This window comes from Anser brachyrhynchus (assembly GCF_964034855.1).
Source record: "Anser brachyrhynchus genome assembly, chromosome: 2".
Taxonomy (NCBI): Eukaryota; Metazoa; Chordata; class Aves; order Anseriformes; family Anatidae; genus Anser; species Anser brachyrhynchus.
In genome coordinates, this window is record NC_137695.1 from 43373278 (window position 1) to 43400875 (window position 27598).

Here is a 27598-nt window from a genome sequence, read left to right on the forward strand (position 1 = left end):
AAAATATGCTTTGTGTAAATATTCCTCCTCCTTTCCATTTTCAAGATCTACTCCGTGGAGCCATCACATTGTCTTTATTGTGGTTTTAGAAATAGATGGACATAATTACCTGTGTAGACTCTTTTTGTCCTTGCCTGGGAGGCAGGGAATTAGTCAGTCAGAGCCTAGCAGTCAAAAGGTTCAAAAATCTTGCTTTTGTTCTTTGTTTGCAGATTTTATTCCTCACCGTACAGTATTCCAACAAACCGCATGATTCCACAGACATCAATCACACCATTCATTGCTGCTTCCCCTGTCTCTACATATCAGGTACGTCAGATTTGTGCTTGTCTACTATGTTTCCCAGTTAATTATGTTTTGGATGTGGATGAAGGCAGAGTGGATACCACAGAAAACTGTGTAAGTGCTTGCGCTCTTGAGTCACACTTTAAACAAAAGGCTTTTTAGTAGTATTCAGGTATCATTTGGTTTAGGGTTTTGAGTGTTTCGTGCATTCTTAAAACTAGCAATGAAAGCCACTGTAATTTTTTCTTATTTCAATCAGCTTCTCTAGTAAACAGCATTTTGCTTCATTTCCAGTTGACAACAGCAGATGCTTGTCATTCTTATTGAAATGTTTTGTCATTTTGGCTCCCCTTCATGAGCCAAATTTTTTCAAATGCTTTTTTTTTTATAATTTATGTTGACTACATCGTATTTTGACCTTTTGACCTCAGCTGTATTTGTTCCAGTAACAGCATCCTTTAACAGCACTCATTTTTATCCAATAATCCCTGACAAAGCAAGATATTTCAGGATAACTCTCCTCATATCCTTCTTTAGTCTCCCACACATTTTGTCTTTCAGAATTTCTCTTTTCAACATATCCCTCACAGATCTCTACTGGGAAATTATTGCCATGTTCTGGCTTTCTGAGATGGAAGTCAAAACCGGGTTGTATAGTTTTATTATTAGCCATTCTCTGGGAACATATATGAAGCTGATCACTGGCCATACATTTTCCCATTTCAGTTAGAATCATAGAATCACAGAATATCCCAAGTTGGAAGGGACCCACAAGGATCATTGAGTCCAACTCCTGGCTCCACACAGGACCACCCAAAAATCAGACCATGTGTCTGAGAGCATTGTCCAAATGCTTCTCAAACTCCGGCAGGCTTTGTGCCATGACCACTTCCCTGGGGGGTCTGTCCCAGTGCCCGACCACCCTGTGGGTGCAGAACCTTTTCCTAACTCCCAGCCTGACCCTCCCCTGTCCCAGCTCTGTGCCGTTCCCTCGGGTCCTGTCGCTGTCCCCAGAGAGCAGAGCTCAGCGCCTGCCCCTCCGCTCCCCTCGTGAGGGAGCTGCAGGCCGCCATGAGGCCTCCCCTCAGCCTGCTCTGCTCTGGGCTGAACACACCAAGGCCATTCCTCACACGTCTTGCCCTCCAGACCTTTCACCACCTTTGTTGCCCTCCTTTGGACACGCTCTAGTAGTTTTGTGTCCTTCTTACATTGTAGTGCCCAAAACTGCACATAGTACTCAAGGTGAGGCTGCACCAGCACAGGTAAGAGCAGGACAATCATTTCCCTGGGCCAGCTATCAATTCCATGCCTGACACCCCAGGGTATGGTTGGCCTTTTTTGCTGCCAGGGCGCACTGTTGACTCATATTCAACTTGCTGTTGACCAGAACGCCCAGATCACTTTCTGTGGGGCTGCTCTCCAGCCTATCATCCCCCAGTCTATACTTATATCCCATTTTTTTCTGTCCATCAGTACTCTTCCAGTCCTGAGTCCTATGTGAGAAAAGCTACCCAAATTTGCAAAGCTGTGTGGTGGGCTGTTCTTAATGTTAAGATTGTTTTGTTTTGTTTTGTTTTGTTTTGTTTTGAGGTGGTATTTTATTATCTACAGGTAATGCTGTACACTTAATATGTTTTAAACTTGATCTTCAAAGATAAAGGATTCTTGTCATTTTCTTTGACTTTCGTATCTGGAGAATGGGGACCCTGTGGCTTTCTCCTGCTCATCCTTGTTCATGCTCAGTCTGAGATGCCATACACCCATCTCTGTGAGCTTGGGGATAGCCAGTGAGATGCCCACTGATGGATGTAGCACAGGTATATTTTTGTGTACTTTCTGTTTGTTGTGTTGCCCAGACTGATGCAAAAGAAAACCAGGATACACAGTTCTTGGGATTAGTTCCAAGTTATGCTAGCAGGTGGGCTGTCCACACTTAGCAGAAGAGGCAGTTACAGCTCAGAGATGGCACCACAAATGCACAAGAACTTTGTGAATATTTCATTGTCAGTAGAGCTGATATATCCATGGAATATGTTACATGTCAGTAGTAAGGCAAAACAATAAAGAAAGACTTCATTGAGGCATAGATTTCAGGTGAGCATGGACCCCATGATGCTGAAGGTAAGAGCTGCTTCTGGGGACAGGGACATCTTAAGCCAGCTTTGCAATGGAAGCTTTCAAGCACAGTAAGCTTCAAAAACTCTGAATTAGATCTGCAATTCTTACTGAAAACGGGATAAATCATTCTGGGATCTCTGAAAATGTTATACCTTTGAAAGTTTATGTGGGTACTTCAGAAATAAACTTTGAACATTTTATGTCTGCTGCACTGTCAGTTGGATGACATATTCATGATTATATTGATGGATGAAAGCAAACAATACAAATGAAAAAGTAGGACAACATGGAATATTGAAGACTACTTTAAGAGATAAAACTGTGCATCATATTGGTGGTGCAATCTCTCAGACTTCTGACTTTGGTGGAACATTATCAAATGAAATTTAAAAGCTTTTTCCAATGTCAATAACTTTATGAAGCATAAATGATTTTTGCATAGAGTTACATACCTTAAGTCTTTTACCAAAATGAGCTCTGTAGTTGCAATAAAAATAATATTTTCATGTAAATCATTGGAGTTCTGTTTTAAACTTTTCTGTGCTAATTGAAAGTATTTGATATGCAGGTCCAGAGTACTTCATGGATGCCTCATCCGCCATATGTTATGCAACCAACAGTAAGTGGATATGTGCTAATATCCAGATAAAAGTGCTTACACCGTAGCCTCGCTCTGCTTGTCAGCCACATTAAAGTCCTAGGTCATGTAAGAGCAGCCAGCTGCTCCCTTTGACAAGAACCCTCTGCTGTAAAGATTATGCTTCTTTAAGGAACATGATTTGATTTAGTGAAAAGGGGGGAATGGGTGATATATTATCTAATTGCATTGATTATAAGAAAATAACTATCTCTAAAGTATAGTTTCTGAAGTTTTGCTTCGAGGACTGCAAGACAGCTACATTCGTGCATACTTTGAATTGTCAGGATCAACACATGTTAGCCCTCCCTTATATGCTTATCCATCAAAAAAGTCCTTTGTAGTTGTATATACTTTAAAGGATCCTCAGTAATGCATTTCAAGTACTGGAAAAGGGTGAAGCACAGCTGTCTTACAGAATCTCTGCCAAATCTGAATCTGCTTTATGATTTGACCAGTCAACTCTTTTTTCTTTCTTTTTTTTCTGAGTAAATTTTCATCTTTCATCAATTTATAACTACTACTTAAAGCAGCATTAAACTCTTAGCACCATTTGTTAGAAGCAGTGTAGGTGATTTTTTGTTTACCTCAGAGAAGAGTTTTGATGCACTTTCCCTAGTATTAGTGATACACTAGAAGGAAAGAACATACTGAACCCCACTGCCTACAGATTGTTTTCATTTTGTTTCCTACATTTGATTAGTTTCTCAGGCACGGATCCACTCAACAGTGCCATTAATCAAAATTCAAATGTATATTCCACCTAAGCACTGATACATTGATTTATATGAGGTTGGTAAAACTAAAATGAAGGTGTATTGTTTAGGATTGCTCATTAAGTGTTAGTTAGGATGTTCATTATGTTCATTTGCGTTCAAATATTTTGACCTCATAATAGATTAACATCTATTATTTTCTGGTGGGAGTTAGCTATACAAAAGCATAGATATAATTATACTACGTACATCTGTTTAGTAGCTCAGGATTCTCATCCCACTTTGAACTCCTCTTCCACATCCGTCTGAAGTTTTTCAGTTTTCTCTAACCAGGCAATAACTGAAGTATGTGACTGACCGTCTCCAGGAAGCCCAATAACCACCACTGTGGTGCTGCACCTCTCTGCAGACCCTGGTGGAAGTTTCCATCTCAGTGGAGTAAAGCTACTGCTGTGCTCCTTGTAGGGAGACCAAGATGTATCAAACAATCAATTCTGTATTCTAATATTTGGATTTAATTGCAGACCACAAGAAATGTTAGAAGTGTGGATATAATGTGTCATCAGACCTGTGGAAGCCAAAGGATCTCTGATCCTTGCAGAAATATTCCCTTTCTAACAGGAAGAACCTAAGCACTTTACCAATTCCAGTTTTTGTTTAAATATATGTTTGAATATTGTTTGACCGTGTTCAGCAAAGCATTTATGTTCTGTACTAGAAGCAGTGAGTATTTTGGTGTGGTAATTGGATGTATTTACCCGTTCCTAAAGGGCTGTGAAGAGAAAAGCAGTTTTTATATTGACTGGCATCCTCAACGTGTCGAGTTAAATTTGTGTTCATTGCCAGTCAGAGAGTTGTATCAGTGAAAGGATATGTGCTTTTATTTGGAAAAGCAGAGGGAGAGTGGATAAGAAGTTTAACTCTTCAGTTTTGGTGTCACTGACATTATGGGTTACCTCCATGTATTGTCTGTAGCTATTCCAGTCTTTTCACGTAAACTTTTTTCCATTCTGTTTCCCAAGATTATGTTCTTAAATAAATGGACACGAGGGCTTAAGTACTGGAGAAGTATAAAAGCAGAAAGGCAGAACTACTATTCCTGAGATTTCATTCAGATCTGAATTCTTTATTAGAAATGTCTGAAAAATTGTCAGAGAATTACTACACAACAGACTATCTTTTGAAAGGAAATGAAGAAAGTGTGTCTATTCCAAGTTTACTTTAGTTTCATGCCTAACTATAGACTCTACTCTAGACAGCTCCATAGCTTAAAAAAGTATGAAGAAAAGATTATGACAAAGTTGTCAGAATGTAAGACCCAATGAATTGATGAAACTGGGAAATTTCTAATTTGGTTAGTTTTTTGTTTCTTCTCGTAACTTAGTTTGCCATATTATTATCTAAATTGCTACCACTTTACTTCACAGTATTTTATGTGATGATTGATTGCGGTGCATGATGTCCCATTGGAAACCAGTGCAGATAAATATTACATTCCCCTTGCCCCAGGAACCAGAACATGTTGTTAAGCCTGTGTTATTCTTTCTGAATAAAGATGAACTCTTACAGAAAGCACACTATGAATTGCACAAATGCCGACAGTTAGTTTTTCGTTTTGATTATAAATATCCACTAAATTATGTTACTGGATGATTAGTTTTTCATTTCAGAAGGAAGCTCCTACTTGATACTTACGTATAATTTAACACCACGTAGTGTCCCTCGTGACAGAAAAAGAGTCAGGCCCATGCTGCAGAGGAGACAAAGGAGGTTTTTCATTCAGAGTGCCATGCACAGACAGGACAGCTTGCTCCCGGGCTGGCGAGCTTGCCAACAGGAGGAAAGAGCTGTGCTGCACAGCATCACAGCCCTGCCTCTGCCTGCCTTTCCTCTGGCTGCCTGTCTCTGCTCGTTTGTCACCTCTGTGTCCACTGTCATTTAAACACCTTGCTCCTCCCTCACGGATATCCCCCCACAGTTGGGTGGCCTGCCAGAGATGTTGCTCATTTATTTCCCTTCATATATCAATTTCAGTCACATCTTCCTGATGTGTGCATTCTGTATTCATTTACTTGGTGAATTCAAAAAACAACACTATGGTAAAAGATTATATTTCTGATTTCTTCTGTAGCTTTTCAGCTATGACCTGATAAACTTCTGGCCCTAATAGATAGCAACAACATATATATTACCTGGAAAATATGTGCAGATATTGCTTTCCCTTCTCCAGCCTCATTTGTCTTACTTTTGTGATCTTCTTAAAAACAGACAATAACCAAAATGACATTCTATGAAAAAACAATGGTCAGAAATACTGGGAAAAAATTTCTCAGGTCAGATGTGGCAGTCAAGGACTCTGAAAATATAGGATAATTTACTCATGATTTTCCCTGTAACTTTTAACCTTGATATACTAGCTTAATGCCAAAGAGCAGATGCAATTTAAAAAGATGAGTTTTTTGTTTTCCATGAATTTTGCTAGCTTTTTACTAAGAGACGTGTAAAATTAGTAACAAATACATTGAAGTAGCATTGCTGTTTCAGAATAACTAGTATTATGCTGGAATAGAAGGGTCACACCTCCCACATCTTTGTGCTTGCACAACCTTCAGGGTTTTAGAAATCAGAATTCCAGAATCACGTGAACACAATGAAAAATTTACCTTTAGGCTCATGTGTGACTCAGTTTTGAAAATGCATCCTTTGTGAATGGAGCCTTAACCACTTTATAACCATATTAACTTCACTGTGTCCAAACAAGAATGACTCACTTTTGCCAGTTTTGTTGCTTTTCCATGTGCCATGGTCCCTCTTGCTAGCTTTAATAGAAGACGAGCTGCAGAAGAGTTATGGCTATGTGGAGTTGGACTCATAATGGCATAACATTTAATCCACTGATAACAGTCTGGGCTCCGTTTAGTTAACTATGGCTTTCAAAGTACAGTGTGAACTCATCCCTACTTGAAAGAAGTCTTGTATTTCATTACTGCCTTAGGATAAGGGTAGATGGATAGCGATGACAGAATCAAAACATAAATGGGATAAGAGTTATTCTGGGGATTTATAGTATTTGCCATATTAGTGTGTTCTTCCTACAGTCCCCGAAGGCCATCTTATGGTTCAGCGAAAACTTTGAAAAACATGTTGTTTAAACTCAATTCATGTATAGATAATCTTCATCTTTATTAATAGTGACATTTGTGTAAAACTTTTTTGATTCAAATCTTTATTTCAAATCATGTGTACTCTTGCTCTCTAGAGGCATTTATTTTTTTTTAGTGAACCAACAGAAATGCTCTTCCCTAATACCGCGTACTGGTTTTACACTTATCCTCTTTCATTTTCCAGTAGAACTATGCCCCCATATGTTCTTGTCAGTCTTGAACAGTTTCTGCATAGTAGTTGGAGAAAGAATATGCCAGTGGGATCACGAAAAGTGCAAGCAGAGCAGCATATGGAAAAACGTACTATTGATAAAAGTGCATTTGGGAGAACTTCTCTTCTGGACATTTCTCAAGGCCTTACAGCCCTTTTAGAAAGGTCAATGGCTTAACAAACGTCCTTTTTTTTTTTTTTTTTTTTTTTTTTCCTGTCTTCCTTCCTCTAGCCCATGGCTGAATGTAGTCTGTTTTTAAAAGCACCAACAAAAACGTTCCTTATTTCATAAGCAGCGTAAAACCCCTGCTTTAGTGAGAAGCTAGGCTGAGTAACGACTCCAGAATCTTGCCTTTTGATTGTTGTGCATGAATGTAGCATAAAAAGTACAAACTGTCCAACTGAAATATATCAGTTTTCATTTTCTCACTAGCGACTCTGTTGTTTTGGATAGTACCCAAAATACCAGAGCAGTTTCAGTGTTTTGATTCCTACGCTCTTGAACAAAGAAGTTCCTTGTGCTCCTTTTGGTGTCCCTCTCCCAAGGCTGCTTTCTTTACCTCGCGTTTGTTGCTCTACCTTTTTAGCAAATCGAGCCAGGAGTCCATCTTGCATTTCGGTGTACAAGTGTAAGGGAACAAAGTATGTCCTCTGTAGACAGATGAGTCCTGCATCCAAGATGAAATGTGAGAGTTCAGCTAGATGGTATGAAAAGTAAACAGGAAATAATCCTTGGAAATTGGAATCTCCAGCTATTCTTTTAACTTTTAGCTGTGTATTTTTAAGAGATCCTTTGAACATGAACTTACTTGAACTTTTAAGGCTAAAGAGTTTAGAGGTTGAAATAACTAACCAAATACCAGTGCCAAAGTTCTGCTGAACAATTTTAATTCCAGTGTTTCCCGAGGCAGAAAATCAAGGACTGCCAATTCTATAACTCTGATAATCAAGACAGTAATTGGCAATGTTCCTTTGGGACAGGCAGGCTCACATGAGGTCATTTCTGCCTGCCTCTTGCCCAGCACCGGCCTTATATAGAAGTTGTCTCTGCTACTAAATGGGTAATTTCAAACTCAGCTGAGCACTCACTCACCGACCCTCTCCAGTGCCAGGTGCTGTGGTGTTAAGGAAAGTAGGTACTCAGGCATCTGCCTGCAGAGGACAGAAAAGCAATGCCTGTAACCCAAGCTCACAGCTCTGTAAAAGGAACTAAGTGTAAACAGTTCACCCAAGTCACAAACTGTGGTCAAGTGTAGGGGCTCGTATGTCTGGTTATTCAGCTCTTCTGGAATCATATTGAAGTATTGCTGCAGTCATTTGTTCTGCTGTTGTAGAAATTAAAATGAATTAATATGAATGGCAGAAAAAGCTTAATCCAAGTTAGATTTCCAACCCCTTTTGACACTCTGCTAGAGCCCCCTAGTGAAATCGGGTGGTTTTATGATGGCAGAAAAACACACCACATATGGATTCACTTAGAAAACATGTACAGGAGAACCACAAGTGTTTCCAGTAGACAAGCCGTTGCATTTTAGGAACTCGTGTATTGCTGTTTTACCTTAAAAAGTCATAAGAGTTCTAGTAAAATTTTATCTTCCTTCAAGTATTCTATGAATAATATGAACACTAAATGGATAAACCATCAGTCTAAAATATTTTAAAGGACATTAGTGGAAAAAAACATATATATGTATATTTAATACAAATCTATAAATGTAAATGGAAAAGATATTTGGAAAAGAAGGCTGACACTAAATCTGAAAGGTACTCCAGAGAGTTTGAAGTTTGGAATTTCTGGTTGAGATATATAGTGGTTACGGAATATTGATTTCTTTTTAACAGAAAAGATGCAACCTTAACTATCAACCCACATCGTCAAGAAAAATCTCAACATGACAACTGTTTAAAAGCAGTAAGGTTTATCAAAGGGGGCTATTTTTTAAAAGATAGATATTAATCAATAGACATTAGAGTACCTTCTGTGGAAGAATGTAGTGCATTTTTTAAAAAATCAATTTCTAATTTTGTACAAAACCTGCAGTCTATTTTAACTTTTCCAACTTCATGTGCATTTGCTAAGACTGGAAATCACTAATAATATGTTTATTTCATATAATGTATGTACTGTGTATGTCTCTGGTTGCATGTAGATTTGCATTTACACAAGGTTTTGAGTTTACACTAAGTCAAAAACCTGAAGATAGACGGAAGGGTTCATATATCGTGTTGGCCATTTTGAGCAAAAAATCCTCATTTGGTGAGCACTCACCATGTTAGTTATTGTCCAGGTAGTAGATTAATAAGTAGGCAGCATTTGATAGGATCAGTAAAGAGTGATGGACTGCGTAAGCACATGGTATTAACTATAGTCCAAGAGTTAGATTAATGAGTGTGCAGAAAGTAATGGGCTCAGCAGAGTGGTGAATTAGGTAAGCATGTGGTATAAATTTTTCAGATGATTTCTCAGTTTAGCTCACCCTCAAATATTTTGCCATGTGTATTGCATTATGGTTATTCATACATGTGTGCTGTGAACTAGAGAGGCATGTGATACACGTATATTACAGTCCTCTCAAGTTTATCCTCCATCATGGACCATCTCTTATTTTTTTCCAGTAATGTCCATTGTCTGGAAGTTGATGCTAATATTTCAGCTTCTGCAGTGACAGCTTTGCTACTCCTGTTTAAGCAAATGTGGGTTTGTCCAATATTCAAGTAGTAAGCAGGACACAAGCCCACTTGCAACACAGATGGTTGTGTACTGCAATTGCCGAATATGCATGTTCTGTGAAGGCAGAAAGGAAAGGCAGCAATTTTCATCTGCCACAGGCAGCGAAAAGCTTTGAAAAAGCTCTGTGCTCTGGCAGCGCAGAGGTTTCACACTACTTGGTGACAAGGCTGGGAGTAATCTACTGTTGGTGCCTGCTGCACGCGGTGGTGGGTCTCTTTCCCATGATGGAGACACGGTTCTTGTTTCCATAGTGCAGACAGTACAGGATAGAGGATATTGCTGCAGAACAGTTCTCCAGCAGAAAGGGACCTGGATCTCCTTTGGGCTTCCCAAATCCCATCCCTGCACTGCAGAAAATCCGCATTGCCATTACAGATGAGGCACTGGGCAGCTTTGGAGAAGAGGGCATCCCTTCTCCAAAGAACTGTAAGGACTGGCACAATCTCTCACTATTGTATATGTGAATTCCTGCTAGTGAAGGATCAAGTAAGTTGTAGGCTTTCAACAAAATGTCTTTTTAGACACAACTGGAGAGGACGGCGTAATGTAAGAATCAAGCTGTAAACTGCAAATTATTGTAACTATTTTAAGTATGCTATTCATACAGGTTTTTGTCCCAGAGGATTCCACTGTCATTGGAAGCAAAATCCAAATAGAAATCACAAATATTTGTTCAGTTATAAGTGTAATATATAGCAATAATCATTCTTTCCAGAGCTCCTTATTGACCTAAGCCTACTTTTCTTTGCACTGGTTTCAGAGGATATACATAGACTTAGAGCACTTAGTAATAAATACTTTTTCTTCTGCCACTGATCTGGTGCATGACCTTGGAGAAAACATCTTTTTTCTCAGCCTCAGTTTCTCATTTGAGTTAAAAAAAAAAAATCACATCTGTTTATATTATAAAACTGTCATACCACTAAATAGTTTTTTACTGAATGCTTCTGAAATGCCCGATGGAACAAGAGCATCTAAACACAGCCTCACAATTATATTATTAATATTTAGGGTTGTCTTGTTAAATAGTAAAATAAAGCTGTCCTAGCTACAAAAAGAAATGTCGGGTCTAATTTTTACTGGTACAAATCAAGAGTTAACTTCACTTAAGAAAATTGAGTTACATAGGTGTGAAACTGTGAGACTGAGAAGAGAATCATGCCTGCAGCAAAAAGTTGATGAAGGAGACTCTGGCATGCTCCTAATTCTTAGAACAAAGTGCGACCATAAATTACCATTATGTTATGCAAGAGTATTTGAGGACCAATTTACATAAGTCAGGGAAATTAGCTAATGTATATATTACTTAAGATTACATCATGATTTTCTAGCACAGGAGTTGTGTAAAAAATTATAATATTGTCCTTTAAGGAATTAGTGACCAGTTTATGAGTCAGGATTCCTGCTCTATCCAGGAAGCATGCTATATAATCCCTTCCAAAACCTGATTAATTAGTTTGATTTTTTGCCTCTTGCTAATCCTATCAGGAGTCTTGTTTCAGAACACCTTTGCTCTGAGGCTTAGAGCTGCATTTTTAATTTCCAACCTGAAGGTACTTTTGTTCATTTTACATCCATCTGTTCTTGATCAAACATTCTCCCTTACCTTCAGTAAATCTTCTCTCTTCTGGATGTTCACCACATGAATTTATAGACAAAAGTCTTACCTGCATCTTCATTTGCTGAGCTAATTATGCCAACATCACTATGCATTTGCAGTAACTTAGCAATTTTGTACGTCCGGCTGTCACATTGACCCTCCTTTGGATCTGTTCCACTTTGAATTATTTTTTCTGGGCCAATGCTCATAGTATTCCAACCCTTTGTACAACAGAATTCATACTTTCTTCTCTTTGCTGGGAGTACTTTGCTAAATTATAAAATAACATCTTTTTCCCTTGTGCATATGACTCTGGTAATGCAGACATCCTGTAATTCAGTGCTATACCCAGGATTTCTTTTTGCAGTTTTCCAGCAAATGCTCCTGTGTTATAAAGGAAACCATTTATTATCCTAATTATCTTCACGCAATTGCACCTTGCTCTGTTTAATCCAGTTCTTCCTGTGTGGTAGTTCGATCTGCCACTTTGCTGACAGTGCCTTGCAACCTCATCATTTCCCCAAGTTTTATTATTCAAGGGCATTATATATTGGATGAGAAAAAAAAAATTATGGAGATTTTAGTGACCCTACTTTAATTCTTTATCATCCCCAAAGTTTAGTAATTGCTGGTGTAGCACTAACAGAAATACTTTATTGACCTTCAGAGAGCTTAGATCTGCTACATGTCCTTTGTCTAGAAAATAGGTCATTTTATTTTAAAAAATGAGGTTAGCTAGTTCTATCTTTGGTTTATCTATGTTCCATCTTCATTAATATCCTTTAGTCCTGGCCTCTGGACCTGTGATTACATGTGCCATTCTTCCATTACTCTCCAGTAGAGAAAATCCAGTCCTGGTTCCTTATTTCACTCACACCCACACCATGAGTTCATTGACTTCTTTGGGTTTTTCATCTCCTTTGACTGTATTCAACCTTCTGCCCAAACTTTCATTCCCAGAAAGCTGCCTTTGCCACTGCTGTCTGATGACTCATGCAGGAAATGGAGGCAAAGTCCTTCTCCTGTTGGAGCTGCTTCTGAATTACCTTTAATCTGTACCCCATCCTCACTGAATAGGGAGCCTGTCTCTGGGTTCTGTCCTTGTGTTTCATATATCTGTTTGAGAAGTCTTTTGTTAGGTGTTTGAATATCATTTGTCAGCTCTCAGGAGATTTTTAGCAACTCTTACTTCTGGTCTGTGAGATGTAGCTTTTTTTGTCCTTTTTTTTTTTTTTCCCCATGTTCGTTCCTGATATACTTACTGAGGTGTCTGAGTAAGTGGTTGACTAATTAACACCTCCTCGACTGTAACTGGTGAGGCATCTTAATAACATAATTATTTTAAAATTATTTTTGCAGAGAAAGTTCAAACAGTTTTTTTTGTATAAATGTACACTGAGATTAGACATCCTGGAAGTTAGAAACTTCCAAGCTATCGTAAGTAGTAGCTCATTATTGAATACAGTTTAACAGTATTTGCCATTCATTTTTTATTCTATTAGATGAAATGCTTTCTTTTCAGATCAAGTGTCTTTATAAAGAATGTAATATTGACCTAAGCTTTTCAGTACAGAGACAAATCTAGATCCAGTCATGTGTATCTTTCCTAAACTGATTTCGCTCCTAAAGAGGTTAAGCAGACTGATCATTTAATTACAGTTTTCAGGTTGTAACCTCATGGCCTTGTTTTCTTCTCAAACCAGTGCAAATTAGGAATAAGACTGTTACAAGTCCATGCATTCAACAGTGTGTGTCAAAAAGTTTCTTGTTAAGAATCAGTGGTGTCTGCAACATTGTTGAGAGTATGGTTTCAACCTCTTTTTCTTACATGATTGAAAAAACAAATAGTGAAATACAATAGTATAAACACAGAACATTCCTTGACTGCTTCATAGTAGTTTGATGGAAATGAGTTGTGCAACACAGTGATATATCAACAGAGTCAGAGGAATTTTGAAGGAGTGCTGAGTTGTTATTTAGTGAAACCACTGAATGATTATTTTTTGGACTACCTGCCAAGGAGAGATGCACTTCCAGCACGGTAGGCTTTCTTATCAAATGGCCCATTGTTGAAAGAAAAGTGGAAACCACCAGTTGAAATTTCACTTCTCCTAACTGTAGTTTAAATGCAATTTGTTATTCTTTATTACTGACTACAGCCTTGAATGTACCTAGTTAAAGGATGTCTGCTGACAGCTTTCTCAATCCCTGCCTTTTAAATAAGTTACTGGAGAGTTTTTGTAACATCACTTTGTTGTCCAGAAAAACCCTGTCTCTAACTTCCAATATCCCAGGTGTAGCCCTTCACTACTGTGCTTTTCAGAGTGGGTAAATGTGTGGAAGATGTATTTTTTTCTATGCACCACACACACATCTCAAATCACGAAGAAAATTGGGTCCCTTGTTATCAGATGTCTACTTCTGCCTCCTAGAAATCTGTAACACTCAGAAAAAAAACGTGTGGAGTCCTCATCCAGGGCTTGGTCCAGGATAACTTGGATGATTTCTTCAGCTCAAAGCTGAGGGTCACAGGTTTGACACCCTGCTACTGATCTCAGTGGTGGGACAAGAGAGTTGCGTATGATTCACACAGCAAACAGCCTGTTTTCAAACAGCCTTTGTACTTTTCCAGTACGACAATCTGTAAATCATTATGCACCCCCTCTTTGCCCAATCCACACAGGATGTGAGTCTGTGTCAGCTCCCAGCTTGATAGCCTTCCTCTTTAGTGCGATCAATAAAAGACTCCTGCTTGCAGCTTTGGAAATTGCTAGTCTATTGCCAGCCTCTAGCCAAGAGGGTGGGCGTCACATTTGCAGATGTCCCACATCTGACAGGGTTGGGGATGGAGGCATATTTCCCAGTGGCAGGTAGTGGGAGAAACCTGCTGTGGTGAAGCTGGTCCATCTATGCTGCTGGGACTGCTCCTGGCTAGCCCTGGTTCCAGTGGCCTGGGAGTGCCAACAGTGTGTTGGGAAGCGCGTGATTATATGCACTGCGTCACTGACATTTCTTCCTGCTGGTAGAAATTTTCCTTGTGAAAAGGGGAGAAATGCTCATGGTGTACTCATTTTGAATGGGGATCAAGTGTTGGAGGCAATGAGGGTTTCCTGGTACTTGTCACAGGTCTTACTTCAGGGAGAGGAGGGGGTGGACATTTGTCAGGAGGAGTTTGAGTGTTTCTGATAGACAGGTAGACGCAGTGCCAGTTCTCCCTGATTCATGTCTGTGGAAGTAGCAAAGCTGTATTAGCTCCCTCGCTAACTCCCACTCCAAGTTGAACCTGCAAAACCTCTCAGCATGATAGATAAAGCTGTGAGAGGCCACATCTTCCGCACAGAAAGAGCACAGGAATAACAAGAATTTGAAGAGAAAGACTTGTGCAGTCCCCCCTGCTTTCATGCTGCCTTCTGCAGACAGTAGCACCCAGTTCACATGCCTCAACCTTCACTTGATATCCGATTTTATAACATTTCAGCCTAAATCTTCACAGGTGCTCAACACCTTGGTGACATTGATTCAAATGGGAGGTGACTATGGGGCCAATTTTATTCAGTGCTTAGGGCAGGGAGATGAGGGGGAAAGAAATTGTTCTGGAAAGGTAGCCTTAGTGCTGTTGCTGCTACCACGCGGGAGTTAGGGCTTCCTGCCCAGATTTGGACTCACAACAGCAAACCTACTTCTGATCTGTACCGGTGTTCATGATACAAGCAAGTGCAGCTTTCCAGGGATATCTCTCAGGCCCTGTGTACTACTTTATGCCTTTCTTTGTTTTGCCTCCACTTTCCAAGGTAGTAAATCCAGACCATTTTTCCATTGGTGACAAAACTCAGTTTTGGATATTAAACCAAGAAGCGTTTTGCAGGGACTTTGTACATGGTGTGCACATCATGAGATTCTGGGCTTTGTACTTCAGTGAATAGTAACCACGGATGTTTCCCCTAGGATAATATAAAGAAAATAATGTATATAAATGACACTCATTCCGAATATTGGAGGTGATTTTGCTATAGGCCAAATGAACTTATCGTAAAGACTGCGCAATGGAGCTTGGAGAGTTTTAGGTATCATAATCTAAGAGAACTTACTATCATGGAGACTAGATGTGCAGTGGTCATTGTTTATCATTCTTCCTGGTGTTTTACATGCCACTCATATCTCTCTTCTAGTTAAATACCAGTATAGGTCATAGCTTTGGGAAGGGTATGGGCTCCAGTGCTTAGCCATGATCTGTAGTTAGCATCGTCCAGACTTGCACCATGCTGAGAGAAGCAATAGGGAATAAATGTCTCTGTAGCTGCTATCTCTGTGATGATGATATGGGCTTGTCTCCCCAGTATGCCAATGTACTTGAATTCTCTTTGAGCCTCCTTTCATCATTTCGTTCAACAGACAAGTAAAGGAGGAAGTGGGAGAATGCCGTGAATGCTGTTGTGTCAAGTGGTATAAGATTGTGCCTTGCTCTTTCTTTTCAATTTCTCGGCCAAGCTGGGACTACATGTAACCTGGTATTATGCCACATTAAGTCTTTTCATGGAAGAAAAGGCTATATTAACTCTTTTGTGCTGGTAAAATTCTTGTGGATAAATAGAAGTGGTGAAACTCTTTGAAGTTAATAATTCCAATATCTAGTATAAGTTCTAAGCATATCACAGGCATTGCTTTTGTATGTTATATGTTCTAAAGGACAGTAATTTTGCTCAAATATAGTGGTTTCCCTCTGAGAAGTATTTTCTCTGTTTTTGAAATGCTATCTATGATGACATGTACCAGAGTGGGAGCCCAAGCCAGGCAACAACAGAACAGTCAGAAGGTTAGAATGTGTGGCAGACAAAGACTTAGAAGTCCCAAAAGAGTCTTCTGACAGGCACCCATTTTAACTCAACGTATCATTGGTTAATTAGTGCAGTGATTAATTAGATTAATTGCACATTAATGTGAAATTGTTTAGCTTCCCTGTGAGTGAGTCCATTTGCCACCCTCTGACTTAGGAACTACAGTAAATATCAGGGGTTGCAGTGAGCTTTTCGAGCCTTTTTCTGTGATTTGGTTAGACCTTGAAGCAGCTGCTCCATAGGTACGCCTGGATGGCGAGTCTGAAGCAGGTATATCTGATCAGAAGTGAAAAGATGAATCATCGTCTCTAAAATGTAGGATGGTTGCCGGCAGGTTTTAAAATCTCATCTGCAGAGTTAAGAGACTTGGAATGCAACTTCCTAAAAGTGATGAATCAGTTCTGATGATTGATGCAAAGCTCTAATTTTCCTGAAGGTTTTCAAAGTCTTTTGAAATGATTCTGAAATATTCCAATAATTGGTGTTGTACAGTATTAAAAATCCTGCCAAGCTGTCTAATTAAATGCAGCCATAGTTTCTTCTCAGAACCGAAATTAACTCCTTGGTTTGACATATTGTGAGCCCTCTTATACAGGTGGATAATTCAAGCTCTACAAGGTGTTTTGGTCACCTAGTTTCTCAGTTCAGTGGGTCTGCAATTGAATCATTTCCTCTTAATGGGTGACTTGACTAAGTGGTTTGAAAGTAATTAGCAAACCCAGTGGATCTGATATTGAAGTGTATGATCATCATCTTATCAGGAACTACTTATTTCCTGTGGGAAGCTGTGGTCGACTTCTCAATAAATTGAGAGCACAACTTGTTGTTCCTTCTTCTAAGGAAGTTAATCAGGGAATGGTTGCACCATCCCAGACATGTTTTGATTTGTGATGGAGTGATCCCAGCTGACTTTAAAGGCATTTTCAGAAAGTCTATTCTTTATTAGTATTGGATATTTTATTTGGTCACTTTCAAGAAAGCAGTAATTGACTTCTTACAGATACAGACTATTTTTTATCCATTAATACATTTTAATCTTGGTGCACAGCTATTAATGGGATATGCTTCCACTCCAGAGCAATTCAGATTGATTTTGTTTCTACTTCAGAAATATATTATGGTAGACCCACAGTATATAAAAGTGCTCGGTGTGCTGAGATGAGCTGGCCTCACAGTATATGCAGCTTCTAATGGGAGCTCAGTACATTTAGGGAAGTGGTGATTGATTGCCTGGTGCTCGGGCTAATTGATATGGCACTGAGTTAGTCAGAAGCTCTCAGCACCATCAAAATCACACATGACATTGCTCCAGTGCTTCTTAATATTGACTGGGTAGTTCATATGATAAAAACAGCATGCTGTGGAGGAGACTTCCAGAGCTGAGTGAATCTTCCTTCAGCATCAGTTACATTCTTTCCAGAAAGGCTTCCTGCCTGGAGTAGCATTACTCCTCCGCTGGAAATTTTTTAAAAGGATGTTCTCAGGTCTGTTTATTTTTTATGGGCTTGGATGCGGTCACTGAGATCCTGTGAGATCAGAAGAATGGAATGAAAGTGGCCACAGATGACACTTGAGCTATTTCCACAGCTGGATGCACACCAGCCAGAGTAGGCGGTCCTTTGCAGATGAATTAGTTCGTTGAAGTACATGATACAAAACATCTGTTACAATGAGAACAAACAAAAACAATGTGCCTTTGAAGACTGCGATTTGTTGGGAGCTGCTTGCAAGGGTGCTGAATGAGGCAGTTGTCAGCAAGGAAACATTTTCAGGCTTGCCCTTGCATGAACTAAAGCAAAACTGCACAGTAAAAACTACATTCAAAAAAGCAAAAGACCTGCTTTTCCCAAATGTTGTTAGTCTGATTCCTGATACAGCAATAGGGAGGGAGAGAGTCCTTCTGTACCAAATGCTTTTTATACCCTAAACCGCTTTTAATACAATGGTATAATTCCAGCTGAGTGGCTGTAAAATGTAGAAGCTACATTGGTACAATAACTGTTATTCTGTCAGTCGTTCCCCACACTGCTTTATTACCAGCTGTCTTGAAGTGCAATAGACGTTTTTCATTGTCACTGCCACCTGATGACAAATAAAACCTTCAAAATGTTTTTGCTCTGAGGAGCAGCTCACAGCTCCTAGCTGTGGACCTTTCATGTCACCTTAATGAGCAGAAGTGGTCCAAACATTCCCACCCCATTTTACTCTTAAGAGGCAATTAGTTTTGGCTGCCTTTTATTTTTTCTCACATCTGAGCTGATAAGAAAGTAGGAGTACTAGATATTTCTGGACTAAACGAGCACAATGTATAAACATTGAAGACAGATCAGTCAAAACCAGCTGTTTATTGGTTTTCACAGGTCAGTGTTGTTCTCGTGGACGGTTTAAAGAAAATACAGTAGTGCTAACATGGTATTTTAGCCATGGTAAGTATGAATTGGTTGCAGGCATATACCAAAACACCCCTTCCTCCTTTTCTTTTCTAAAGCAAACATACTAACTAGGACACAGGTTTGATGGATGGGGACCATATCCTATATGCACAGTAAGAAAAGCCTGCACTACCAGAGTGTGATCCCAAAGAGTGTTTGTACTCAGTCTGTATGCATATAAGGTGGGCAATAGTAGTAAAATAAATAAATAGAAATTAGTCCTCTAGATCAAGTAGTAGAGATAAGTGATTTTGGACCTGGAAGTCCTTTAGTTCTCTCCCAGCTGCTGGCCTGCTGTGTCTGCACAAGGCAGCACATTTTTGTAAAGCTCAACGTATTAAACAGGAGCTCCCGAGGGTCTTGGGGTGTCAGACGAGCCTGTTGGGAGAATGCATCTTTTGCCGACTGTACATCTGTGATCAAGTGGTGGGTGTCAGGAGAGGTGGGAAGCTGCTGAGGAAGCAAAGTTAAGATTTTTGTTCAGTTCAATAGATTCTAGTTTATGCTTTCCTGATGAGCAGGGTGTCTGATTGTATACATTGTCATAGTTTATTATGGCTGTACAAGACAATTATGTTAATCTTACTTTTATTTCCTAATATTCTTTGATCTCATACACATCAAAGATGTAAAATTTTAGGCTTGTTGGTAATTAGCTAGAAAGCAAATATGTTGTCTGTCAGTACAGAGGATACAAAGCACAAGAAATTGTCCCGGGGGAGTCTAGATTCTAGTCTAATTTTTTTTCTCCTCATCAGATTTTTATTTCCCTTTCATCAGTTGCCTGAGCCATTAAATAAATGTACTGGAAGTAAACTTTGCCATTGTGAAATTCATTCAGCTTTTTAAACCACCTAGTCACTCAGTATGGATCCTCAGTTGAGGAAAAGCAGTTTGGTACATCAAACAAAAACGTACATCAGTGTTTCCCAAACTTGCAACAACCCCCTTGCAGTCTGTATCGACAAAGGTTTCACGCTTGCTAGCTGTTAGCTTTATGCAGACCGGGGCTAATGCTGTGCACAGTTATGATTTGATTCAACCATTATAGTCCAAAGGCTCTGATTCCCAACTTGTGATTAGTGCTCTGGTCAAGAACAACAAATGGCTATATGCTAAATTATTTGGATTGCAGTTGCTCTTCAGAGCCATCTTTCTGGAAGGAGAAAATGCACAGGGATTATTTTACAATTTCTGCAGTGAATCTCTGCATCAGTGCTTTATGCCTACAGCTGGCGGATTTACACTTTGCAATTTATGCTGGGGATTGACCCCTCCTCCCTATTTTGTTCATGAATTGCAAAGAGATCATTATCTTCATAAATTTGTTTACTGTCCAAAACTTTCATATGAATAATTTATGGCAACATTTCAGCCTAAGGATTGTTCTCAAGTTGCATAACAAGTATTTATTAGATGGTTTCATACTGGAAGTTGTTATTAGACTTGCTGCCTTCCTGTTCCCAGGTTGGTTGGCCTTATCTTTATTAATTACTCCAGCTTCTAGACAAGATGACTATCTTGCCATAAAATAAGATTGTCTTTCTTGGTTAAACAAGTCTGCAGGCAGCCGTAGGTTGCCTGTATGGCAAGCACTGCAGAAAATAAAAATAACCCCACATTTGAAATTGAGTTGTTGAAAAAAAGATCACTGAATTGAGGTCTAAACCTGAAAATGAGAGCAAAATCACCTCTGCCTGGATAATTAATTAATGACAGTGTGTCTGTAGTATAAAAATCTATTGGATATCTGCATAGTAATGTACAGTCTGGCTTCATCTCTGAGGATTAAAAGAATGGGGAATCCTGGTAGCATTCAAGTCAGAGACAAAACTCTAATTGATTTCAGTGGGCCCAGAATTTTAAGCCAAATTTTTCAAATTCACTAAGCTAAAATCTGTATGTTGCTATGATTGTTGGTTTATGGAGGTTTTAACCATTGAAATTGTAAATGGCTCCTGCTAAAAATTTGTCTTCATCTAACTCCAATTTCAAGCATTCACATTTATGCACTACTCTGGATTTATAATCCCTTACAGTGACACAGGGCTGAAAAACCACTGAACAGGGTCTTTCATGATACTGCAGTTCCTAGATAGTAGAAACAGAACAAGAAAATACCACAATAAATACTACAAGAGAACCATTTCATGTACTTTTTAGGCCCACAAATGGATTTTCTGTGTGCCTGGAAAAGCCACTACAGAACAGAAATATGGCTGCCAAGATGTTGGTCTCTACTGGAGTTTATCGGAACATCTGCTGTTAGTTATGTTGTGTCTTTTGATGTCAAAGACAGAACAAGGGTTTGTTTGGTTTTTGGAGGAAGGGGGTTCAAATGGAATGAAGATTCACAACCATGCAGCTCACAGAGTCCAGCCCTCGAGTCCCCATCACTCTGGAATTAATTAGAGCCCTCTTTTTTCTATCCACACAACTCTCAGAAAAAGATGGGAATATTACCCATTTGCCTATCATCTCACTCCTATTTATCTTCCTTTAGATGTTTCTTGTTTCCTTTTCCTCTGAGGCTACCCTTTGCCTCTGGCTAGGACTGACAAGACTATTACATATATAGTACTCTGTGAATAATAAAATTTGGCTTTGTGGATAGAATCAAATAATAATGCTAAAACTTGTCCTGAAGTGAAAATGTGCAGAGGGAGAGGGTAGTGACATGGAAAAAGTTGTGAAAATGTTGTTTTGACTCAACTCCAGGAGAAAACTGAGGGAGTGGGGAGAGGGTGAGAAGAAGAACAAAGACAAAATAGCTATAATCTTTATTTTCATTTCTGGGCTATTTAACTAATTTTAGGCTTTTTTTTTTCCTTCAAATTTAGATAAATTCTGAAATGACATGTCATTTGAAATGTGGTGGAAACACTGCATTTTGACAGCTCCATATTTTTTTTTCATTCTTTTGGTCACAATTATGTGCCAAGTGTGACCTGAATTCACAGGATATTTTATTCTCCCTCAAAGTGTCTTTTCTAAATAACTTACAGTTCATCTCGGCAATATTCATATACTGTCCAGCTGGCTTTTTTTTTTTTTTTTCTTCTCTAGATTTATAGTATAGATTATTCCTCCAAAGCACTTTTATCTTTGTGTAAAAAACTTCTCCCTGAACTCACGCCTGACTCAGCTGCCTAATCTGTGCCACCCAAAAGGCTGATCATTCAGTTTGGGTCAAAGACTCATTCTAGTACATTCACCACACTAGTGGCAACCAGCTTATTTTTCTCTGGCAGCAGCGCAAGGTTCCCTGTATTGCCCGAGACATTTTGACAACAGTATTTTGTAGCAGACAGTTTTCTAGTCAGCTGCCTGCTAGCCTGAAAAATTGACTTCTGTTGGGCAAGAGCAGAGTTCAGAAAAAGACCTTGACAATTCTTAAACTGCTCTTTTTTGATAGTCCTTAGGAACTACGAACTTTTTTCATTGTGTCATCCTTTTGACCATAATGGTAGTTTGATTTCTAGATGCCAGAGAAAATAAAACAGACACTTTGGTGTCTTTCCGACAGAAAACGGAGCACCTCTGCAATATTCAGATAGCTAAAAAAAAATCAAAAAAGCATCCCAGAGAAGCATTTCTGACTTCAACCTAAAATTCTCCAAGTCAGACTGCGTGTGGAGAACATCACCATATGTCAGGGTTGGGCTGCTGTGTGTTCACATGGCTTGGACATATGTCTCTTAGGAAACGGTGCTCCAAAAAGCTATAACAAATGAAAACTTTTTGAAGATATTACTGCAGCACGTATAAATAATGGGTGCCAAAGAGACTTGACTAATTTATTCCAATAAATCCATTCACATTAGAAAACTGAAGCAGCCAACCCAGACTTCATTTGTCCACAATGCTTTGGTGGGTTCTTTCATTGACAAACAAAAGGCTGCTTTTGAGCAGGTAGCCTGAATATGAAATATGCAGATCTTTCTGTATTTATCTGTTTATGCAAAAATTGGGGACTGTTTTGAGGTAGGTTGAAATGGATTGTAATGTGAGGCAAATTGCAAGAGATTACCAGCTGTCAGTGTAGAGAGAGGTAATAATAAAGTATTTGCTCATTCTAGGCATTCCGATAACTGGGAAGCTGACAAAGTACTTTGTCATCCGCTTTCTGTCTTCATTTAACCAGTATCACCAGAATTCCTGTGAAACAGGCAGCGTGATGGGATGGACGTGGTCCATTCAGTAATGTAGAAAGCGGGCTGTTTTGGGATCAGTCATCTGTAATTAACAACTTTTTGATAAAGCAGAACATCCTGAAAAGACACAGCAGTGACAGGAAGGTGGTAAACATTCTCCATCGATCTGGCAGCATGCACGACAGTGACCAAGCAAGCCTCTCCCCTCCGTACCATCAGTGCTCTCCTACATGGAGCTAACTCCCGCCGTAGGGAAGACTGTTGGACACCACTAGTTGCAGTGCTGTCTTTTTGTGATGGAGACTGTCCCTCTGTGGGTAGCTGATGCCTGGACAGAACTGAACAGCTGTAGCTTGATAATGACTTACAGTCCCAGCAAACTTCAGCAACAACCGAACCCAGTGACCCAGCATTGAGACTCCTTATTCTATTACCAGCCCTCTGAGCCACTCTGTTCCCCCCATGTACTTTCAACATATTTAACATGTTACAGCTGTGCTCGCTGCTATACAATAGTTAAGAGGGCTGCCAGCATTTCCAGTATGAACTCATATTTTAAGGATAATAACTCAGCTGTAAAAATGTGCTCTGGGCTGAAACTTTATAAGGAAGATCTCAGCCCAAGAGTGACTTTATCTGGACAAAAAAAGGGGAAATATTTCAATTTAGTCATTCTTAATCAGTACAGATGTATTAAAAAGAAAATAAGTAATCCTTGTAGGATCAGTTATTTACTTTTTATTCAGTTTAGCTTAGTAATAGCCAAAATCTATCATTTTTGAACTTTTCATGTCTATTTTTTAACTTGACTGGACCACTTTTCACAATGAAGTTTTATTCACAAGGGTCAGTTCTAAGTGCGTTTCCTCAATATTTTCATCCTCCTTGGAAAGAAAATAAATGAAGTGTGGAGCAAAGTAGACTTAGGCTAACCATTTCTATTAATTATTTCAACTCTTCGCAGTATGAATTGAGAGATTAAATGATTCCTCTTAGTAATTAATTTGAACTGGAGTATGTGATCAAAACCACCTGTTTCCTTAGGGCCAGAAACTGCAATGACCCAGGCAGTACCCCCAGTCTGAACACTCATGGACTTGGGAAAATTCAAATGTTGATCCATACCCATCCCATAACAGGCCAGCTCCTGAGATCTCTGTGTATCACCCTGTTTGTAAAGCACTTAGAGGTCCTTGGTAGAACGAAGGCTTATACACAACTGATTTCACTGGAGGTACCTTAAAGCAAATGAGGACTAAAATATCCCATTTTTGCTTAGAAAATGTATTCACCCTCTATAGACCTCTATTTTTTGACTGCTGATACAAAAGTGAGGGTTTGGGTTTGATTCCATTTACATCAGTTTTACCTCACTGATTTAAATGTGGTTACTTTTGAATTGCTTGCTCCCTGTGCTGCCTGCCATCAGCTCTACTGGTTTCTTTTGCTGTCATGCATTAGAGACAAGAGCACAGGAAGTTCTGGCTGGATATGAGAGGGCACTTCTTTACTGTGAGGGTGACAGAGCACTGACACAGGTTGCCCAGAGAAGTTGTGGAGTCTCCTTCTCTGGAGATATTCAAAACCTGCCTGGATGCCATCCTGCACAATGTGCTCTCGGTGATCCTGCTCAGCAGGGGAGTTGGACTTAGATGATCTTCAGAGGTCCCTTCCAACCTCAGCCATTCTGTGATTATTGTAAAATTTTTAGGTAAGGACATTTTTGAAGCCCCAGATTGTGCCTGTATTATTGGTTGTTCAAAATGATGGGAAGCTGCACAGACATCACTGAGGGCATCATCTGAACATGGTGGAGTTGTCCAGGTGCAGCAAAAGCTTGGTATTGGTAGCAATTGGCTTGTACAGTTGAGTGCTAACAGCAGGGGAACCATGGTTAAAATTTGTAAAGGCACGAGTGAGGCATAGGAACTCACTGTCTTCACTGTTGAAGATTTGTACTTCAGTCTTGTTTTCGAGGTCTGTCACCGAGCTGGCACTGCTGGGTAGCCAGGATTAATCAGTCACAGGGCAAATCCCAATACTGAATGGAGTGCATTTTACCCATACCCTTTCCTGAGGGGTTACTTTTGTGGTGACGAGTCCAGAAAATTAAACACAATTTGGGACCTGGGGCGGGGTGTTTAAGCTCTGAAAACTTGTTCTTTTTAATGAGAGTAGAGACAGGGCTGGGATAGTTTTCTTTTGGTTATTGTGTCAGAGAGGGCTCTGTTTAAATCTAACATGACAGAACATGACAGAGATACTGATTTCTGTATTTGTCCTCTCTAATAAGGAGGCTTATCTGGATTTCCAGATCAGAATGAACCACAACGTTCTGGAACTGAATTGATATATAATATGAGCTGTGACTTAGTACAGAATTTCCACCTATCAACTGCTGTCTGAAAACTATTATTGATTGGAAGCAAGTCTTTAGAAAAACACACCATTCACTCATGGCTTCATTTCCAGCATTCTCTACTTTCTGTCTTTCCTAATAGGTAGGATAGGAAGGGTTCCTGGTAAGTGATGTGGATATTTCTGCCCCTCATCAGCCTTCCAGAACTTAAAATTGTTAAAATTGGGAAACTGGGATGGAGGGGGAAAGAACATAATTTTCTCACCCCCCATACCTTTATTCTTCCTTTGTATGAGCTGCATAAAAAAGAGTTCAGACGTAATTTATAGGCAAGAGACGACAGTGCTCCACAGCATGCTGTCATGAAGGATGGAGGTTGAATTCGTAGCTGAACTCCAGAGTGATGCAGCAGTATCAGCCTCAGGAGATCCAGGTGGCTCCCTCCTCTCCTGTAGCTGGATACCTGGATAACCTGGCAGCAGCTGCATCAGCATGGCTCTGAGAATACAACTGAGATTTGAGCCTGGCCTGGGGTTTAACTCTCAACTGCTTAAGAATTACATTTGGCTCAAAATCACAAGGGTCACGATGCAGTCTGTGAGCAACTGTGTGAGAACCATGAGCTCATTCTCATTTGCATTGAACATCTATAGTAAAGAGCCTGTCTGTTCTTGGAATTCCAGGGAAACACCCTGATATCCACCTACACCTCGACCATTCTTCCTGTTGTCCTCTCAGGGATTAGGGGTCTCACAGAGGAGAACTCTATTGTCTGCCACGTTGGCACATCTCCTTGGGGCTTCATCAAGTACTGGTGCCTCACTCTTCGGAAAGCTGGTTATATTTCAGACATTTCCATCTGAGACTGGTTGTGACTCTAATCAGGTCCTTCTAGTGCTATGGAGTTAATACCCTGCACAGCTGTACCATTTTCCTCTGGCTCCAGTTGTGTAGGATGTCATTTTGTCATCTTACCTCTGGTGGATACATAGGGCTATATTAACTGCCTAGTCTTCTCTTTTCTTTCTTTTTTTTTTTTCCTTCTCTTGTTAGCCAGTTCCTTAGCATTTCTGATGTCTCCCAGTGTCAGTGTTTGTCCTTCTAAAGAGTGAATCTTTTCTTCCAGCACAGCCGCTAGATTGCAGCTCACACAGAACGAATCCCTCCTGGTTTCAGGCAGGAAATGAAACACAGCACATCTGCTAGATATCGCAGATGCTCTTCTGTCACTGGCCACTGCAGTATTGACGCTAGAAGTGCACATAGAAGAAACGTTACAAATATTTCCTCTCCAAACCCAGTTAGCCATTCTTGGTGCCTGGCAAATGACCTATGTACTAAATCTCGCCAAAAAAGCAGAGATCAACAGCACAGTGCCTCAGACATTTAGTCTGATCAAATGTCTGTTGTCATGACTTCACGGAGACACACAGACAGGCAAGGCTGCCTCACCTTGCCTGGAATACTTGAGTTCCAGGGAAGGCCAAGGTCCTACCACATTAAATATGCTCTCATGCCACCAACAAGCTCTGCCTCTCTGCATCCAAGCACAAGCTCCAAAGGCAAGTCTTTCTGTTAGGCATTTTTCTTGTATTTCAAGCATATTTCCTTGAGTAAAATAAAGTAAGTAAATGTTCTTAGCCAGTAGCAGAAGGTCTTATTCAATATTTATTGAATGTTGCTCAGAAATAGGAAGTTTAAACAGTCACTATTGGGTTTAGTTTCTTTTGTCATAAATCCTGGACTGAGAGTTTCACGTCTGCAGGAAATTTCAACACAGCAGAGAGGAAATAGTCTAGGAGGTTTCTAGAGTGTGTGGAAGATAACTTCCTGACACAGCTGGTGAGTGAGCCAACTGGGGATGGTGCCCTGACGGATCTTTTACTTGTTAACAGAGGACTTGTGGGTGAGGTGAAAGTTGGAGGCCATCTTGGACATAGCAATCATGAATTAACAGAGTTTTCAATTCTTGGAAAAGTAGGGAGGGTGGTTAGCAGAACTGCCACCCACGAATTCCAGAGGGCAGACTTTGGCCTGTTAAGGGGACTGGTTGGCGGAGTCCCATGGGGGGCAGTCCTAAAGGGCAGAGGAGTCCAGGAAGGCTGGGTATTCTTCAGGAAGGAAATCCTAAAGGTGCAGAAGCAGACCATCCCTGCATGCTGAAAGACGAGCCAGCGCAGAAGAAGACTGGTCTGGCTGAACAGAGAGCTGTGGCTGTAGCTCAGGAAGAAAAAGAGGGTTTGTGACCTTTGGAAGAAGGGGCAGACAACTCAGGAGGACTGCAAAGATGTCGTGAGGCTGTGCAGGAACAAAATTAGAAGGGCCAAGGCCTAAACTGAGCTCCATCTGACTACTG

At 39.9% G+C, this 27598-nt stretch overlaps 1 protein-coding gene across 24 annotated transcripts in view; it reads left to right on the forward strand.

The window, feature by feature from the left end:
- The window catches only part of RBMS3 (RNA binding motif single stranded interacting protein 3), a gene marked incomplete at its 3' end in the record, with an annotated part of 702635 nt that overhangs the window by 627270 nt on the left and 47767 nt on the right, over positions 1–27598 (forward strand). For all 24 annotated transcript variants that reach the window (XM_080580036.1, XM_080580033.1, XM_080580013.1 and 21 more), the window contains 2 exons: positions 213–309; positions 2972–3022. In XM_080580036.1, coding sequence (XP_080436162.1) covers positions 213–309; positions 2972–3022 — 148 coding nt within the window. The remainder of the gene's footprint in view (positions 1–212; positions 310–2971; positions 3023–27598) is intronic.